The 19,240-nt window shown below is 49.2% G+C and overlaps 1 protein-coding gene across 2 annotated transcripts; it reads right to left on the bottom strand.

Moving 5' to 3' along the window:
- Nucleotides 1–4,400: 4,400 nt before the first annotated feature.
- Nucleotides 4,401–19,004, bottom strand: ABCF1 (ATP binding cassette subfamily F member 1). Of its 2 annotated transcripts, none has more exons than XM_019631864.1 (25): nucleotides 18,873–19,004; nucleotides 15,183–15,229; nucleotides 14,443–14,529; nucleotides 14,156–14,282; nucleotides 12,497–12,534; nucleotides 12,304–12,411; nucleotides 11,547–11,621; nucleotides 11,353–11,466; nucleotides 10,435–10,536; nucleotides 10,134–10,256; nucleotides 9,483–9,583; nucleotides 9,303–9,388; nucleotides 8,916–9,055; nucleotides 8,682–8,830; nucleotides 8,279–8,362; nucleotides 7,990–8,114; nucleotides 7,708–7,820; nucleotides 7,408–7,579; nucleotides 7,212–7,286; nucleotides 7,049–7,119; nucleotides 5,939–5,971; nucleotides 5,688–5,856; nucleotides 5,439–5,503; nucleotides 5,280–5,352; nucleotides 4,401–5,139 (listed from the first exon to the last, which is right to left on the bottom strand). In XM_019631864.1, the coding sequence occupies exons 1-25, from the start codon at nucleotides 18,943–18,945 to the stop codon at nucleotides 4,973–4,975; spliced, it is 2,517 nt and encodes an 838-aa protein (XP_019487409.1). In that variant the 5' UTR covers nucleotides 18,946–19,004; the 3' UTR covers nucleotides 4,401–4,972. The 2 variants fall into 2 exon arrangements, with proteins under 2 accessions (XP_019487409.1, XP_019487407.1); XM_019631862.1 differs by having other exon boundaries at nucleotides 14,156–14,285; nucleotides 18,873–19,003.
- Between the last annotated feature and the right edge of the window lie 236 nt (nucleotides 19,005–19,240).

Genomic DNA, 19,240 nt, shown 5'->3' with positions numbered 1-19,240 from the left:
AAGCAAGAAAAGGTCCAGTGCAGACTGCTCTCCAAACAGGAGCTCTGCAGTCAGAGGAAGAGGCCTGCAGCTAGGAGATGGAGGGTCCAGGTTGTTTTCAGTTCTTAAGGACAGGTATTAAATTGAAGGCCTAGTTGATAGAGTAAGATTCCTGGGAAGACAGGAGGTTTCGGAGAATAGAAATGGAGGAGTAGGATTAACTTTAAATAGGAAGTTTTGCTATTCTTGAAACTAGAAAATAGGAGTATATTATTACATTTTGGGAGGAGAGGGAAGATGGGGATATTGGGGTGTGGGTTGAGAATAGTGGCTTTCTACCTCAGCGTTCATCAGAATCATCTGTTAAAAGATAGATTGCGGGCCAGGTCCAGCCAATTTCCTGATTCAGTATGTTTGGGATGGATCCTGAGATTGTACATTTCTAACAAGTTCTCCATTGCGATCTGGAAAACACTGACGTCACTGCCCTACACCCCATTTCTTGGCTGTTAGTTCCAAGATTGGCCACATGAGGGCGACAACTTCCTAAATTTCACAGGCCTCGTTTACGTTTAGTAAGGCCAGTGAGCAGATTTTCTAGTCCCTTGCCTAGTCTCAGTAGGGGCTTCAGTAAGCCTGCTGTAGCTCTGTGCACTTAGGAGAGGACCTAAGAAAAGGTGCAATCTCAAGGCCAAGGTCAGAGGTGAAATACACAGCTCAAGTGAAAAAAGTGAATAAACATGTTAACTTAGTGGGTCATTCTTTAACTTGTGTTTCTTTCCTCCAGGTTCCATCTGTTGCCTGCTTTTCAAACCTTCCTTTTGTCTCCAGCAACAGGCCACAAGAACCATTAAAGAGAGCTTAAAGTTTTTTCTATTTTAATTTTGAGTCCAGCCATTTTTCTTTCAAATTCTCCATGAAAATCCAAAGTAACCTGTTACTTTAAAATTTTTCCTTGGTGGGGCAGGGAGAGAGGGTGAGCATCTCATGTTTCACCATACCCACTGACCGATTGATTTGTGTTGCTTCCTGAAGCCCCGCAGGCTCTTCTCCAGCCCTCCCCCACCCACACCCACCCCTGCTGTTTCAGTTGGTCTGTTTCTTTCTGCTTCCATCCCCCCAACCCCCACATACAAAATACCATTTGAACTTTATACGTTCTCTGTCATCTGCTTGCTTCCTTCGCCACCTTCAGGCTTTGGCTTCAATGTTACTTCCTCCAAGAAGGCTCCCCTCATGGGTCCATCTAAAGGTGACTCCCCCCACCCCCACCTTCTCCTAGCACCAGGTTTCCTGACATGCTCCAAAGGCACCACTCAGCTCCTATCCCTGCTTCTAAGACCCCCGGTGGTGCTGCTGCGACAGACAGCCACTGCCTAGAACAGCCAGCCTGTCTCCATTGCTACATTCAGCACTGGCCACAGGGCAACTTCTTACATTCCCAGCCTCCTGACCTCTGTATGTCCACAGGGCTGTCCTGTTTTCCACTGACAAGTCTTCCCTAAAACGCTTCTTGTGCAGTCCTAACAGTTCTATCCTGGCTCACACCCCTCTAGGACTTTGCTGTGGTCATCTTGTCCATTCTACAGGACACAGGAGTCAGATAAATGAGGGCCATCATCCCAGGACTGCCCCCCTACAGGCTGGGTGACAAAGGGCAGGTGAGTGTCTTCTGAGTCTGTTTCCTCATTAGGGAAGGTGTGCAGAAGAATCATTACTTTAAAATGAAAACATTTCTATGCTGCTTATCTTTAGTGCAGTTTGTAGGTACTAAAAGCTAGTTCACGAATAAAAACTTATTCTGTTAATGAAGTTCCATTTTTCAGGCTTTGGGTTACCCACATACTACTTATACAATGTAAATATGTTACCATATTTTGCAGTGTATGATGCACACTTTTTTGTCCAAATTTGTGAGGAAAAAGTAAGGATGCACATTATACATGGGTAGTACTAATTCCGTATCTATATAAATGTTTTTCTTTATTTATGCTTATGAATTAAAAGTGTTAACTCTAGAAAACAATATCTGTATGCAAAATAATACCCTGGAATACGATAATTGCTTTTGTTGAACTTATAAAGAACTTGCAACAATGAAGAGTTCTTGGCATTATATGATGCGTAAATATCATAAATTTGTTACCGGTACATAAAATTTCTTGTACCATATTATGTTGAAAAATAAATGCTAAAATTCCTTCATGAAATACAAAAAACAGGGCCGGCCGAGTGGCGTGTTGGTTAGGAGTTGCCTTGGGACGCCAGCTCTGAGCAGCAGGGCCCCGGTTCGGATCCCACATGAGGGCCAGTGACGCTGCGCCCTCTACAGCTAAGATGGTGAACAAAAACAGCTCGACCTGGAGCTGGGCTGCCGTTAGTCGCCGGCGACAGCATAGGCTGCAGTGGGGCTGGCTGGCAGCGGGCGTGAGCTTTCGTGAGCGGCCCTCCAATGGCTGGTGAGCGACTGCCTCACCCAGGGAACAGTGTAATGATAATACCAACATGGGCCAGTGAAGTGACGTCCTCAACAACTAGACTGAAAAACAAAAGGACAGCAACTTGTCTGTTCCCTCTCCCAATTCCCAATGCTGTTCCCTCCCCCAATTCCCCAATAAAATCTTTTAAAAAAAGACAACAAACAAATACCTAAATGTAAACAAATAAAGATTTGAATTAAAACAAAAGATTTTTTTCCCCTGGAAGTTTGGGCCAAAAATATGGGTGCACATTATACATGGGAGCGTATTATACACTACAAGTTACGGTATTTTTTTCTGTGTCCCATGCCCATGTTGTCGTTTTTTGGAGGGGCATCCTTTTGCCCTCATTTAGGTCCATTATTAATCCCATTACATACTAAGCATATTGATGGAGGAAATGAAACTTCTGCCGATGGAAAGAAGTTATTTTGGAGCATCTGAAGTACCTGCAGTGAAATTAGTGATCAAAAATTTGAAATGCAGAATTTGGTGTTCATTTTATAAATAACGTTCCTGCATATTTTATGTATCATCTCATCTAGACCAATGAGATGAAAATTTTAAGTGTAGCATTCAACATGAAATATATGTAACAAAAGTAAAAAAATTGAAAGCACTTTACAAACAATTGCGTATCGAATTCCTTAATCAACTTGTGAGGTAGGTTCTTTTTATCACCTTCATTTTACAAATGAGGAAACAGGTACCAAGAGGCTCAGTAGCTTGTCCAAAGTCACACCATTAGTAAGTGAACATGAAGCCTGGCTTCCACTGTTCTGATACTTCACAGAATTGTGGAAATTACATGTAATGTCTTACTCGGTGTGTGGCACAAGGCCCTGATTTTTTTCCCCTCAAATTATGTTGAGAGGGGTGCTTTATCTCTAAGTTGGAGATGTCCCCTATGGCACCTCTACAACTACCTCCATACCAAACTTTCACTTCCAGTATAAACCTTGCACTTGATTGAGGTCCAGTATTACTCATTCACTTGGCCAGAAAATAATTTCCCCAAATTAGATTTCCAAACTTGGTCTTAACCGTACAGTTCTTCATAGTTCCCCTGGAACTGGACACACCTGATCACTGTCTTCTGTCTCCAACCCCCACACCTGGGTCTTTCCCTTTCCATCCCTCACTCTAGTTCAGGACTTACTACCTCATCCCCACAGAAGTTAGGGGGTCCCCCTTATAAGTCCCATAGTTCACCTCACCCATCACTACCTAAAATCAGCACCAACCACTTGCCCCTTGCATTTTACTTTCCAAATCCACCTCTCCAATCTAACCCTAAAAGTGGGCACATAACTGCCATGTTCTCATTATTTAACGCCCAGATTTTTCTTCCTTCTAAACCTTAGATCTGCTCTTTTGCTAGGCTCCAAAAATGGCTGTTCTCTCATTATTCAAATCCTTATTCTTTTTCAAGGTCCACCCTCAAGTGAACCTGCCAAATAATCAGGTTCCAGATAATCTTTCCCTTCTATAGCATGTGACAACTTAGAATCTAGAGAACCACACAGTGGCAATTAATCCTATCACACGGTATGCTGGTGTCTTATTTCCTAAGTCTTCTCTAACTATTCATGAATGCAGACTTGTCTTTTCCCTTCTTGTACACCTCATAGTACTGTACATGTCAGCTGACTATTACTTTTGAGAGGATCGGCACTCTGGTCTCAGACCAGAGCGCAGAACTTGGGACAGTGAGAGACCAGTGTCCCAGACGGAAGGGATGAATCACTTTCCCTTCTCCTTGTCTAAAGGGCTGGGGGAAGGGAGGCTCCTCAGACAGCAAGCACTATCTAAAGTACAGTAAGACTGCAAGTTAGAACCATCAGTATCAGTGGGAAGAGAGGATACCAAATGCTGCTAGAAAACCGAATAAATCAAACCAAGAGAGAACAGTTCCAGCTCCCATGAATCTCCAGTGACAAGGCGGCAGCAACTCCTTTCCTTTATTTCCTCTCCTTGTAAAGGGAAAAGTCAAGTTCAGCAGCATCCCTTTCCTGCCCCCAAGTCCCCACCCAGACCAGAAACCGCAGGCACCAAGTCCCGGGGAGCAGCACCGGCCTCAGACCTCTCCCCCAGCTCTGAGCTGACCAGCTGTTCTCATGAAGTCAGCGTGAAATCCACCAAAAACTAGCGGCACCAAAGACCGGGAGCCGCTAAGCCCAAAGCTTTAAGGTGGATCAGAGGCAGGCTGCAGACTAATGAAGTCTTGAGACAACTGGCCACGTACGTCTGGCTAAATGGAACCCCACAGTAAGGAAGGTCACCTCTGCCTGCACAGAGGGATGTCATACACAGGCCAGCTTAGCTGAAGAAAAGCGAGCAGAAAAGTCTTTCAGAGGAAAAGAAACAATCAAAGTGGTCTCCTAGTCACGTCAGGACCACGCCCCGCCTTCCTGTGCTGGGTCAGCTTCAGACAGACGCAGGCTGCTGGGTGGAGAGAGGGGACATCTAGGCCACACGAGCTGGTCTTCCGGGAGACTTCCAGGGAGGGACGATCACTCTCGGGGGCGGTTGACTATGACTTCCCCCAGGGCCTCCAACACCTCCCGCTTGTAGTCCTCGAAGTCTCCATCGATTTGGCTCACACTTTGCTCCTCCACCACCCACAGCTGGCAGTTGGTTTCTGTGATGAGCCGGGCATCATGGCTGACAACGATCACAGCTTTGCAGAAAGACGGTTAGAATGAGGGTGGGCAGAAGGGAGCAGGAAATCAGAACATCAAAGAAGGGAGGCCCCGCCAAAGGACCTACGGCCTGGCCCCCAAGGGAAAGAGGACAGGGGCACATTCTAAGCTGACTCACCGCCCTTGTACTCGTTGATGGCCTCCCCCAGGGCATCGATCGACTCAATGTCCAAGTTATTGGTGGGCTCGTCCTGTGGAGACGGCGACATTCTGTGACTAAGTGCGACCACTCCTACCTATCTGTAACTTACCCCCTCCCACAGCCCACCTCACTCACCAAGATGAGCACATCGGGCTCCCGACAGGCCAGCTCTGCAAACACAACTCGGGCTTTCTGCCCACCTGTGGCAGAGGAAAAGGAGGCCCATCACGCCTGTCGCTGGTTGCCTTACATTTCTGCAGGCAAACTCAAAACGTGCGCACGTGTGCGGAGGCCCCCCCACGCCCTGGCTCCCTTCCTTCCCGCCTCCAGGAGGTCGCAGGGATAAATACTGAGGACCAGAACAGCTTCCCCAGCCCAGTGTACCGGAGAGCTTGCAGATTTGGATGGTGTGGGCATGGCTCTCTAGGCCGAAGCGTCCCAGGCACTTCCGGGCGTCCTGGTAGGGCAGATTGAAGGCCTGCTGCAGGTACTCAGTGGCCGTTTCCTCCATGTGCAGCTGCTCCGCGTACTGCTGGTTGAAGAAGCCGATTTTCTACCCCGGGAGAGACAGAGGTGGTCGGTGAGTCACACTCCCTCTGCCCATTCCTATTCCCCAATTATCAAAGCCAACTCACCAGCCGGTGGTTCTTTCTCATTTCCCCACGAGTCTGCAAGAAAAGAGCATGTGGTCAGGGAGGGAAAGGTGCCGCGGGTCCACACCCCAACCTCTCCGAGGGGCAGACGAATGCCAGAATGGGGCTGGGGCAGGTGAGTGTGAAAGGGAACAGGATGTTTCTCCTCATGTGACAAGGGCACACTGGGAAGTCAGAGGACGGGGCAGAAGGGAGTAAGAGAAGGATAAAGAAGGGGGACAGAAGCACTGATCCAGAATCAGGAGGGGACTGACCATAACCAAGAACACCCTTCCCATCCAGCGAGACTCACTGTCGGCACATTCTCAGGCCCCAGATGGGAATTAGGGACAGTTGGCGGGAGGATCTAACAGCATCTTTCTAAAGATCTGCTCTGTGGTTGAGGAAAAGGGCCCTCTCAACACTTTCCTGGAGGGCGTACAGATGGCTACAACCTATCTAAAGCATTATATGGCAACATACTGCCGAAGCCCTAAAAGCAGTTCTAGGGGATTTATCCTAAGAGAAGACTAAATTCATAAAGATGTACAATAAGAATATTTACTATAGTAATGTCTTTTAGTGAAAAATCAGAAATAATCTAAAATGACTGACATCAAATAAACTATGGTAATAGATCCATGTAAATAAATGTACACATATAATTATCGGCACAGAAAATGTGTGATGTATATTATCTGGAAAAAGCTGACTACAGAACAATTCATGTGATGGCCCATTTTTGTTTAAAAAAAAGGATATGCACATTTGCAAAGGAAAAAAGGCAAAAGCTATCCACCAAAATTAGTTCTGGTTATCTCTGGATTTTTATTTGGCTTATGCAATTTCAAATCATCCTACAATGAACAAGTATTTCTTGCATAACCAAAACCAAAACACACATGGGGGTACAGCAATGTGGCCCCCTCTTCTCTAGATCTCCTCGCTGACCTGATCTAAACTGTTCTCCAGCACCTTAGGGAAAGGAGCCCTCCGTGAGGAGTTGTCTTTAGCGGCCCCCTGTGGAGGGCCCAGTTCTGGCCTCAGGTGTACCACGGCGTTTCCACTTCCCACGCACTGCTGTCAGTCCTCCCCTCCTGGCTCAGGACTTACCGGTGTCAGCTTGCCTGTCAGCAGCAGGAGCAGGGTGCTTTTCCCCACGCCGTTAGGGCCCACGATGCAGACTGCAGGTAGCAAGACAGAGGGTCAAAGAGGTCCCCAGAAACGCTCCTGTGGCTCCTGCTCCACATCCCTGTGCCACCCAACACCAACTCACTTCTTGAGTCCATGTCGATGCCAAAATCCAGATTCTTAAAGAGTGCTTTCTGCCCCTCATAGCCAAACGTGACACCTGAGCACCAGGAAAAGCAGCCGTTTCTTTTATGTTCAGAGCTACCCCCAAGGTTCCGCTCCCCGGTTACCCTGGCCTGGGAGAACAGGAGCAGGTGCCCTGCTGGGGCTGCAGTGCTCACCGTGCAGACCCAGCACGGGCGGACTGAGCGGCGGCGGGTTGGGGAATGTGAAGCGCACAGTGTACTCCCGGGGCCGCTTCAGCAGCTCAGGGGCCTCCTGCGACTCCTCATCCTGGTTCTTCCGGCGGCACTTCTGCTGCTTTCGAGTCAGGGCTTCCTTTGTTTGCTTTTCCTGCAGAGAAAGGGGAAAGGAAGAAACCCACACCTTCGCAGCACTCCCTGAAATGCAGGTTGGTGTCACCGAGCCAGCTCTTCCTCCTGAGTAGACCACCTCATCCCAGGAAGACCCCAAGTGCTCACCGCCTGCTTGGTGGACTTGCCACCCGCCTTCAGCTCCTTTAGCTTTTTCTCCTGCTTCTCATACTGCTTCAGCAGTTCTTTCTGCTTCTGCTGGTACATCTTCTTGAAGGTCACTGGGACAGAAGAGGACAGGCATCAATGGGTGACCCTCTCCCTGGCAGAGAGGGACAATCAGGACTGGGGAGGATGGGGATGGGCATCACTGTCTGATTCCAGAAAAATCTAGCTTATCATTGAGTCCCTATGGCCCCACCTCTCCCACCCACGGATGATCCTTCTTACTGTAATTGCCCCTATAGTAATGGAGCCGCTGGGCATCAAGATGGATGATATCGGTGCAGACGTCATCCAGGAAGCCCTGGTCATGGGACACAATGAGCAACGTCTTCCGCCAGCCCTGGAGATAGCTGGGTTTTAGAGAAGAGTGTGGAAATGTCACAGCCGTCAAGTTAGGGTACGTCAGGGAAAGGAGACAGTCTGACTACGGGGGCAGGGAGGAAAAGAGGGACGGCTATCCAGGGCAGAATGGAGAATGGGAACCAGTGATGCAGACTAATCAAAGACAACTCACTTATTGAGCCAGATGACAGCGTTGAGGTCCAAGTGGTTAGTGGGCTCATCCAACATCAGCAATGTGGGCTCCATGAACAGTGCCCTAGAGGGTTGGGCAGCAAAGTGCAGGGTCAGAGGGAGGAAGGTCCCTGCTCAGAGAACCCCAGAAAAGCTTCCGGGAGATGCAGCCTATGACCATGAACACTTCCCAATCTCTCCTTAGAGAATTTCCTGTGTGGGACATCGGCGAGGATATACACCAGGAGGGGAGAGAAATGGAGAAAAAAAGACCTGAGGCCTGACAACGCAGACAGGAAGGGAGAGACAAATTAGCCTTGAACCTCCTCCCTGCTGGCCTTGGAAGAATGGACAGAAGGGACCTGGTGGTTTGGGCTGGGAGAGTGGTGAGGTGGGCAGCCCACCTGGCCAGGGACACACGCATTCGCCAGCCTCCTGAGAACTTCTGTGTGGGCCGGTTCTGCATCTCAGGGTCAAAGCCCAGACCGGCCAAGATCCGCCGGGCTTTGGCCTCTGCAGCAGCTGCCCCAGTCGCCCGCAATTCTTCATATACCTGGGAGGAGGGAGAAGAGGACACGTGTCCAGAGGTTGCAGGAAGCCCCAAGTGTAGCCCGTGTCCCCTGCGCCATCTCCTCTACCTTCTCTAGCCTCTCAGCAGCTGTGTCATCCCCCTGCTCCAGCTGTCCTTGGAGCTGTCGCTCCTCTTCCAACAGCTTTACTCGCTTGGTGTCGGCTCGAAGAACAGCCTGCACTGCTGGTGTTTCGTCTGCTACCACCTCTGGGGGGCAGGGGGACAACAGTCAGGCAACCCTGAGGGCTAAGGACCTGTTCCGCCTTCCCTCAGCTCCACTTCTGCTCAAAGTAAACATCCCACAGTCCATTATTCCTCTCCCCTTCTTTAGCATTCACTTCCCGGTCCCCAGTGTCCCCACGTAACCTTCACAGCTCCACCAGCAGTTTCTTCTCTTCTTGGTCGGTCCCCCAACAACCCTCCCCTCACACCCTTTCCCCACCATGGGCCTCACCCTGCTCACACAGCAACACGTCGATGTTGGGGGGGATGCTCAGCGCTCGGTTGGCAATGTGCTTAAGGAGCGTAGTCTTGCCCTTGCTGGGAACGAGAGCCATCAGGGCCAGGCCACCACTGTGAAATCTCTCCTTTCCCTTCCGTCCCGCGCCCCATACCTCCAGCCCCTCCTCCTCACCCGTTGGGTCCCACTAGCCCATAGCGGCGGCCGGCCACAATGTACAGGTCCGCGTTGACAAATAACTCCTTGCCATGGGCTGAGATGCTGAACTTCTCCAGCTGCAGTCATCAGGGAAGCATGGCAAAGGGAAGGATGGGAACATGAGAACTCTCCCTTTCACAGAGAGCTGCAGCTTTCTCCCTGCCAGGAAGCCTGACAAGCCAAGACTGCCGGCATTATGCCCTGCTCTGCCTGTCCATGTCCCTGTCCACTACCTAACGGGGTCTCCCAAATCCAAGCCAGTCCAGCCTGTCCCACCCTATTTCCTTCCAGGGTGGACCCCTATACTTTTGCTTTTCTTATCTTCTCGCTCAAGCTGGCAGAACTCAAGGCATAAAAAACACCTCCAAGAGGGCCGGCCGAGTGGCTCAGTTGGTTAAGAGCTCGCTCAAGGGTTTGAGCTCTGAGCAACAGCGGTTCGAGTCCGGCCCAAGCTGAGCTGCCAACATGTGGTAGGATGACTCAGCTAAAAACAAACAAACAAAAAAACACCTCCAAGCTTTCTTATCGGTGGACGAAGCCCCCTTCTTGGTTGCCATGGCCAGAGGGAAAGGTGAGAACTGGTTCTTCCCAGGGCAGCTGGGTGGGAGAAACCCCCTCAGACCTCACCTTGATGTCAGAGGCATTTTCTAGCATAGCCTGGCGGGAGGACATCTCTGCTTGTGACACAGAGAAGTCATTCTCAGCAGCACTGGCTGCTTTTAATGAAGCCACCTGGCGCTCATACTCCATCTGAAAAGGAAGGAGAACCACTGTCTTCCAGTTTCCTGTCATCGGACACCGAGACAAGGTTCACAGAGCACCATTCTGTCTGTACTCTGTTTTACTTGTCCGCCAATTCACATGTCCCATAGTTAAAGCATAAAAATAAATTTCTCCTCCTCTGACCACTAAGAACCCAAGGCCTTACCTGTTTCTTCAGCTTTTTTTTCTCCTTTTTGCTAAGGTGAGCATAGGGATCATTGGCCTTAGCCTCCCCTGCTTCTTCCTCCTCTTCTCCTTCCTCTGAACCCTGTGAGAATGAGGGGATGGTAAAAAGTGAAAGAACACAGAATTCATGTCATCCACTCTAGTTCCACAGTCAGCTCTTTCCTTGTCCCCTAGAGTCTTGACATGTATCCTGGTGAATCTTCTCATTCTCATACCCACCCCTGGTCTCCTTGCAGTCCTTTATCCATTTCTGCCACCAAGAATGATGATACAAGACAGATGGCAGGAGTTATGTATGTATGCAGTGTATATATCAAGTTACGTATGTATGTGTTACCTGTAAATAAAACTACCAATGCAATGTAACTGAGGACGGAATAAATGTAATGGGTCGTTCTCCTCATGCATCCAGTGTTTCTGTAGCTTACACAGTAACATGCAAAGAAAAGGTCTGGCAGCCCTAACACACAGCCACTGAGAAACCCATAACAGGATGGGAAAGTACTAGAGGTATAGGGAAACTTAGAGGCTGCTAGACTCCCTCATGTCATACAAATGAGATAATTGAGAACCATGGAGGTGGAAGGATGTACTCAAGGCCACACAGAGCCAGTAAATAGCAAAGCCAGGTCCTTTCCACTCTGAAAATTGGCCCATGGGCCCAATCTGACCCAACATCTGTTTTTACATGGCCCGTGAGCTAAGAAAGGTTTTACATTTCCAACGAGTTGTTTAAAAAAAAAGGAAGAAGAATATGTGTCAGAGGTAATGTGTGTCCTGCAAAGCCAAAAATATTCACTATGTGCTAATTCCTTTACAGAAGTTTGCCGACTCCTGCTCTGGACAGTAACAGCACCCCCAGATCCTAGCCCCCCTTCCCTAACACCAAAATATATACCTGCTCTGCATTCTTGGCATTCTCCTTCCCTTGCTTGGGTGGCTCCTTTTCTTTTGTTATTTCTTCTTCATCCTCTTCCTCTTCATTGTCCAGAGCAGCAAATTTATTTTGAGGCTAACGGAAAAGACAGCAGGTCTGATGAAATGCCCAAATCCCTGAGACCCAGCACCTCCTCCTGCCAATTACTCCCTCACCTTGGCCTTCTCCTTTGACTTCTCTTCCTTTCCCTTTTTGCCCTTGAGCCCCGGCTGTTGTTCTTCAGATACAGCCTGGACAGGACACACATATATACAAACACAAATTAATTTGCTATCTTGTTGTTTAACAAGCGTTTCCAGGGAGTCCAGGACTAGGGGTTAACTATACTGAGTGGTGCTAGGAAGAAAATAAGACCCAGAAAAACCCTACCCTCCACCTTGAGGCTAGATAGTAAAGAGAAAAGTACAGAATATTTATAAAGAAAAGGGCCTGTGAGTCAGACAAGTGAGCTACATGGGTGAATGGCACCAGCACTGGAGGGCTTCCTTTAGAAGGCGCATCTTGAGAAGAGGTAATGGACGTGGGCTTGGGGAAGGCGTTCTAGAAAGATGGAGGACAGAGCATAGAGAACAAAGGCTTTAACATAGACATAGTCCACTCAATACCAGATGTGATCAGGCTGGTCTGAAAGGTTCGCATGGGCGAGTCCCAGGTAACAATGCACAGGGTCCAAGTGCAAGAGCAAAGACCTGAGGCCTTTGTTTTAGACTTGTTTGAAAGCAACAAAATCACTGCAGATTTCCAAGTGATGAAAGGAGTATTTTAAAAGGCTGATTTTGATAGTATAAGCAAAACAAGCCTAGAAAAGCTAGCTGAAAAGCAGGAAGACAAGCCAGGGCATTACCACACCACGGCGGGAAGGCACTACATGGGGCAGGAATACCCGGCACAGCCTACTGATCCGATTCTCACCTTATTGAGCCTATTCTTCTCTGGCTTGGCAGGCTTAGGAGGGTGTTTTTCTTCCTCCTCCTCTTCTTCACTCTGATCCTGAATTAGGGCTGCAAAAACGTTACCACCCTGGAAATTAAAAGGGCCAGAGAAGTCAGTGGGATGGTCATGGTTAAGCCCCTGAGTTCTCTGGTTACCAATGCAGATGGCTTACCTTGGTTTTCTTCCCTCCTCGGGGTATCGGGGCAGGCACTGAAATGACAAGGAAAAAAGATGAGGCAAGAAAGAGAATTACTGGGCTGGCCGAGTGGCTCGTTGATTAAGAGTTAGCTTGGGATGCCAGCTTTGAGCAGCAGGGCCCTGGTTCAGATCCCACATGAGTGCCAGTGACGCTGCACCCTCTACAGCTAAGATGGTGAACAACAGCTTGACCTGGAGCTGGGCTGCCGTGAGTCGATGGCGTAGGCTGCAGCCCCTGCTGCAGTGGGCTGCTGTGAGTTATCGTGAGCGGCTGGTAGCCAGCGCGAACAGCCAGCAGCTGGTGTGAGCTGCCGTGAGTGCCATCCAAATGGCCGGCAAGCGACTGCGTCACCCAGGAAGAGCGCAATGATAATACCAACATGGGCCAGTGAAGTGACGTCCTCCACAACTAGACTGAAGAACAAAAGGACAGCAACTTTTCTGTTCCCCTCCCCCAATTCCCCAATAAATTTTACTGTTGTTTTTTTTAAAATATTTTTATTGGGGAATTGGGGGAAAGGGAACAGACAAGTTGCTGTCGTTTTGTTCTTCAGACCAGTTGTGGAGGACGTTGCTTCACTGGCCCAAGTTGGCACCATCATTGCGCTCTTCCCGGGCGAGGCAGATCAGTCGCCGGCTTCTGGACGGCCGCTCACTGTGGCTGCTGGCCGCTCACGCTGGCTGCTGGCCACACACGGTAGCCCATGGCAACCCACTGCCACAGGGGCTGCAGCCTACGCCGTCGCCGGCGACTCACAGCAGCCCAGCTCCAGGTTGAGCTGTTGTTCAGCATCTTAGCTGTGGAGGGCAGTGTCACTGGCCCTCATATGTGGGATCCGAACCGGGGCCCTCTGGCGTCCCAATCCAGTTCTTAACTATCGTGCCACTCGGCCAGCCCTCCTCAATAAATTTTAAAAAAGAATTACTGGGCCGGCCGAGTGGCTCAGTTGGTTAAGAGCTTAAGAGTGTGAGCTCTGAGCAGCAGGGTCGCCGGTTCGAGTCCCACATGGGCCAGTGAGCTGCCAACAGGTAGCAGGACAGCTCAGCTGGTGAGGGCACATGCTCCTTAACAACAAGGTTGACTGTTCTACTGGTGGGCTACGCCTGCCCGCACTAAAGACTGAACTCAGCACCTTGAGCTGAGATCCCACCCAGGTGGCTCAGGGAATACAGCATGTACTCTTAACAACAAGGCTGCCGGGTTTGACTTCTGCATGGGATGATGGCTATGCCCACCCGCAACTAAGATTGAACTTGGCACCTTGAGCTGAGCTGCTGTCCGGATGGCTCAATGGATAGAGTATGCATTAACAAGGCTGCTGGCTCAACTCCCGCGTGGGATGGTGGCTACACCCACCCGCAACTAAGACTGAACACAGCACCTTGAGCTTAGTGGCTATGAGCTGCTGGATGGCGATTGGACTTGGAGCTGAGCTAGCTGCGCCCTCCACAACTAAGATTGAAGGAGAACAACTTGGCTGTTCCCCTTTCCCAACACTGTTCCCCTCCCCCAATTCCCCAATAAAAAAATCTAAAAAAAAAAGAGAATTACAATGTCTGGCTCCTCAATCTAAGCCAACTCAAAGATGAAGGAACGAGGCCTTCACTCTTCATAGCTCAGGAGTTCATTTACCCTCATCCTCCTCATCACTGGCTGGCACTGAGAGCTTCTTAAGACGCTCCATAAGCTCTTTCTCATCTCCATCATCATCCACATCCTTCTTCCGCCGGCCTTTTCGGGTGTCTCGTTTCTTTTTTTGCTGCTGAAAGCAAAGAGGATGAGATAATGAGGCTGAGGCCCAGGCACCTGTGGGACCTCTGCCTCCAAGAGTCCCCATCAGCTGGGTGAACCAGTGTGGGCCGCAGAGGGGTTGGTGGACCCTGGATGCCCCCCAGGATTGGTGGGCCCAATGCTCAAACCTGCTGCTGCTGCTGCTGCTCCTTCTCCTTGGACAACTTCTCCTCTTCCCCAGCGAGTTTATCTTCTACTGCCAGCTCTTCAAAGAACTATAGGGAGAATTAAGATGTAGGTCAACACAGCTGAGACCAGAACCCAGCTAGTCTGTCATGCACAGGCCTGCCACCCCACCCTCCCATCCTCACCCTGCTTCCTCTCTCTTTTTTTTTTTTTAAAGATTTTTATTGTGGAATTAAGGGATGGGAACAGCGCTGGGGAATTGGGGGAAGGGGAACAAACAAGTTGCTGTCATTCTGTTCTTCAGTCTAGTTGTGGAGGATGTTGCTTCACTGGCCCAAGTTGGCACCACAATTGCGCTCTTCCCGGGCGAGGCACATCAGTCGCCGGCTTCTGGACGGCCGCTCACGATGGCTGCTGGCCACTCACAGTAGCCCATGGCAACCCACTGCCACAGGGGCTGCAGCCTACGCCGTCGCCGGCGACTCACAGCAGCCCAGCTCCAGGTTGAGCTGTTGTTCAGCATCTTAGCTGTGGAGGGCAGTGTCACTGGCCCTCATATGTGGGATCCGAACCGGGGTCCTCTGGTGTCCCAAGCCAGTTCTTAACCATCGCGCCACTCAGCCGGCCCCCCTGCTTCCTCTCTTGACAAGCTCTTTCCTCCCCCGTCAAACCTCCCACCTTCTTCACATGGCCGCGTTTTGCTTGGAAACATGATCAGTTATCCTCAACCTCATTTTCTCACCGTCTTTTTGGTCTTCTTGTCCTTCTTCCCTTTCTTCACCACTTTCTCTAGAAGGTTAAACAGACGTTGTGAATGCTTATCTGCAAATTTCAAACCAGACTGATCCCCCCACAAAGCCCTGAATGGCCTCCACCCTATTTTACTATTTTTCTAGTTCAACTATCATTCCCTATACATTTGTACTGTCCCACAGGACAGACAGTGGTGGCTGGGTCTACTGGGTAAGTGGGAGGGAGAAAGCAGAATTCACAGGGTGAAGGTAGAGGTGGGAAGAAAGTAAGACCGAGTAGTCAGAGATCACACCTATGTTTTTAGCTGGCAAAATTAGTTGGGCTACTGGTACTATTATTAACTCGAGATATAGTGGAAGAGAAAGTCCACTCTCCCCACCCTGCCACCCATGGGGGGAAAGGTAAGTTCAGTTTGGGATATGTTGCTTGGGAAACCTGCAGGCCATGTAAATAGAGCTGTTTGGAAAGTAAATAAACATCTGAGTCTATGCTCCACCTGCTATGCTCGCACAACATTCTAGCACACATCACACTGTATTATACTTAGCACAGTCTTTCATCCTAGAGAGCCACCTGATAGACCAGTTAGCTTGTGGTCCCAGGGAGCAAAGTGGGAAGTAATAAAAGTTTACCGACAGAACATATTCCAGCTCCTCTCTACTGTCTGTCCTGGTTTCCTGGAAGCAGGGTACTATGTCTAACTCCCTGTTTACCTCCCACCATCAGACTGGGAGGCAATCAGCAGCTTCATGATTTCTCCTCATGTCTAGGCCTATCCACTATCACATTCCCCTCCAAACCATGCCATCCTATCCAAAAGCACTCCTGTAGTCATTTAGCTCTAAAACACCAACCAAACAAAACCCAGTTGCTTTCTACAATCTACCACATTAAGCACTTCTCAGACCAGAATTCCATGTAATCCACGGCAATCACTTACTTAGAAAAAAAATTTTTTTTAATTAAGTATTTACTTTGTATCCTTTTTTTTTTAAAAAACATTTTATTGGGGAATCTGGGAAGGGGAAATGACAAGTTGCTGTCCTATTGTTCTTCAGTCTAGTTGTGGAGGACGTTGCTTCACTGGCCCATGTTGGTATTGTGCTCATTGCACTTTTCTGCTGTATCTGTTCCCCTATCCACACCTGTGTTCTGGATACTGGCTTTTCACTGCTCCTTGCATGGTTTTGTCTGTCTTTGCTTAATCTAGGCCCTCTGACCAGTACACATTTCAGAATCTGATCTCACTGTTGGGTGACTAGTGTGATAGAGCTGAAAAGATGTACAGGAGAAGTAATGAAAGGCTTTATATTCCAAGAAGTCTAATCCTAAAGATATTAAGGAGGACCCATTGCAGTGCATAAGAAGGAATGACATGAGCAGCTCATCATGACAACACTGAGCAGTGACAAATCCCAGACTCTAGTTTCTCTCCAAGGACTAACACAACCACACCATCTCCCCTTCCTTTAATCCCTTTTGAACTTTAAATCTCACTCTGATGCTTGTGACTGAACTGTGTACAGGTTCAATTGTGAGAAAGTGTAATCAATCACCAAGGAACAGGATAAGGCTTAAGTGTAGCTGAAGTACTGTATCTTCCATCGCTCCTCCTCTAATGGCTCCTTCCCTTTAGTACATCACTTAAGCTGCTCCCAACTTCAAAGCTAAATAAAACGCTTTCCTCAACCTTACAATCTCCTCCCCCAATCACTGTTTTCTATCCCATCTTCACTGAGTCTCAAAAGCGTAGTCCACACTATGCGTCAATCTACATACACTCTTCAGGGAACTCCTTCGCATCCAAGACTTCACTGACACTCACCTGTCTTTACTTTTAGTCTAGATCTCTCTCCACAGCCACTAAACAAGCTCTCTCCTTGCCATCTCCTCTTAGAAATTCCCCAGAAAGCTCCAACTTGGCATTCAAAAGCTGACCTTATCTCTTCCAACTCCCCATCCTACAGGCCTACTGCTTTCAATTAATAGTCTACTTACTCCCCACTGAGTTACTTAAGTGAATGTCATCTCCAATTCTCCTCGCTTCCATTGGTCAGTTTCCAGTTCTGGTCAATGCCACTTCCTTAATAACCCTTTAGTCTTCACTGTTTTGGCTTACTCTCTTACCACTTCTCAACTGGATCACTGCAAGAACCTCTTAAGTGGCCTCCCTGCCTCCAATCCTCCAACCCTCACCAATTCAAGCCATTCTCCACTGCCCAGTGCTGTCACTGTGAACTGATCATATCATTCCTTATGCACTTCAACAGGTCCTCCTTCTTAATGTCCTTAGGCCTAAACACCCCAGAATAGCATATAAAGCCTTTCATTACCTGTCTTCTGCATATCTTCCTAGCACTAGTCACCCAACAGTGGGAACCAGCCAGGCTCACCAACATCACTAGCCTTGGACACACTTCTTTGCTTGGAATGCTCTCCCCCTTGCTAACTCATACAGATCCTTCAAGAATGAACTCAGCTTATCACATATTTCTGGGAGGCTTTGCTGACACTCCTACCCTACCTATTTGAATAGATGCCCCTCTTCTCAGCCCCGTAGCATTCTCAAGCATACTCATCACACTCTGTCAACCACTGTCTGATTAATGCTCTGTCCCCTTCACTAGACTGGGTGCCCCTTTAAAGCAAGGCTTATCTTATATCATTACATCCCCATTTCCTCTGCACAGTACCAAGTATACAGCAGGCATCCAACAAATACTTGTAAAATTAGTCACTTTTTATCTACTGTAATTATTTGGGTCCATTCTATCTCCCCCTTGAAGTGTCTTCAAGACTGGGAGGATGTCTTCATATTTTTTTCTACCCTCCCCAAAGCACAGTATATACAGTGCTCAACAAACATTCACTGTTTTCAAGTAAACCTTAACCCACCCCCCACCCCCCGCTTTCCAACACCCAGCATCTTTACTCTTGCTCCAGGTGAGTCGGATGTGTCTTAGGAAAGAGCCCATGAAGGAGTCATCTTCTCTTGAGAAATAGGTGGGATCATGGGCTCCTGAAGTAGGTGTAGGGGTGTGTGTTTGTGCGCGCGTGCAACAGAGGGGCGGGGCGGTCGAGGCACAGATTATATACAGAGGATGCAAAAAAAAATGTATACACATTTTAAGAAAGGAAAACTGTATAAAAATTGTAATACTTAATATATACCAATAACAAAAGATGAATACAAGTCACGTTTGCCCTCTGCAATTACAAGAGGTGCTCAAAGTGGTTGCATCAGTGTCCAGACACTTCACATGGCAGCAAACAATGCCTGAGCAAGGTTGACCAAAGTGTCCACTTGTATACATTTTTTTTTGGCACCCCCAGTATTTCTGCGGGATGTAGAACATAGGGTGTTGCGGACAATGTCCAAAAGAGAAAAGAAAACTTTCTCATTTGTCCCATCTCTCCCTCAGTGCCATATGCTCTTCCACATTTCTTGCCCAGTTCCACTTAGCTCCTAAGCAAAACCGGGCACCTTTTCTTTCACCCCCACCCCAAACTCATTGCTGCCGGGCAACTCCGCGGCCCCCGCAACGCCATTGCACGCACGCGCAGTAGCCCCGCGCGGCCCCGTCAGTCTTGCGCCTCCTTGACCCTTTCCTAACACACGCACACTTTTCTCTCGCCTCTTCTCTTCCCCTCTCAGTCCCTCCCTGCCCACGAGCCTCACCTGCGGGGCTCGTGCTCTCTCCGTCCCCGATCCACTCGGGCTCCGGTAGCTGCTGCTTAGGCCCCTTCGGCATCGCGATGGCAGTTACGGCAACTCTGACGGCGCCGGTTGCTATTTCCGCTTCCGGCGACGTGGGGCTCCAAGCGGGGCGGAATCTCCAGGCCGGCGTCTCAGGCCCCGCCCCCGGGCCGCGCACGTGCGCACCACACCAAGATCTCGGGGGCGTGCCTGCGGCCCCGTGGGGGCGTGGTGGGCCAGCTCCCAGCGGCGCGTAGGCAGAGCTTTTATGACTGTCTGGGAGCCCCATTTGGTGACTCTGCGACGCCGCATGACTAATTTCCAATTAGTACAAAAGAGTGGCGGCATCC

This window comes from Hipposideros armiger, unplaced genomic scaffold (assembly GCF_001890085.2).
Source record: "Hipposideros armiger isolate ML-2016 unplaced genomic scaffold, ASM189008v1 scaffold_1050, whole genome shotgun sequence".
NCBI classification, from domain to species: Eukaryota; Metazoa; Chordata; class Mammalia; order Chiroptera; family Hipposideridae; genus Hipposideros; species Hipposideros armiger.
The sequence above is the reverse complement of the archived record's forward strand: the minus strand, read 5'-3'. Positions and strand labels throughout refer to the sequence as shown.

Coding starts and splice junctions, on each gene's coding strand:
- ABCF1 (XM_019631862.1), bottom strand. CDS start 18,945: ATGCCGAAGGGGCCTAAGCAGCAGCTACCGGAGCCCGAGTGGATCGGG. Junction 8,831..8,915: donor CTGCTGAGAGGCTAGAGAAG/GTAGAGGAGATG, acceptor CCCTCCTCCCAG/GTATATGAAGAATTGCGGGC. Junction 5,353..5,438: donor AGCCCGATGTGCTCATCTTG/GTGAGTGAGGTG, acceptor CCGTCTCCACAG/GACGAGCCCACCAATAACTT.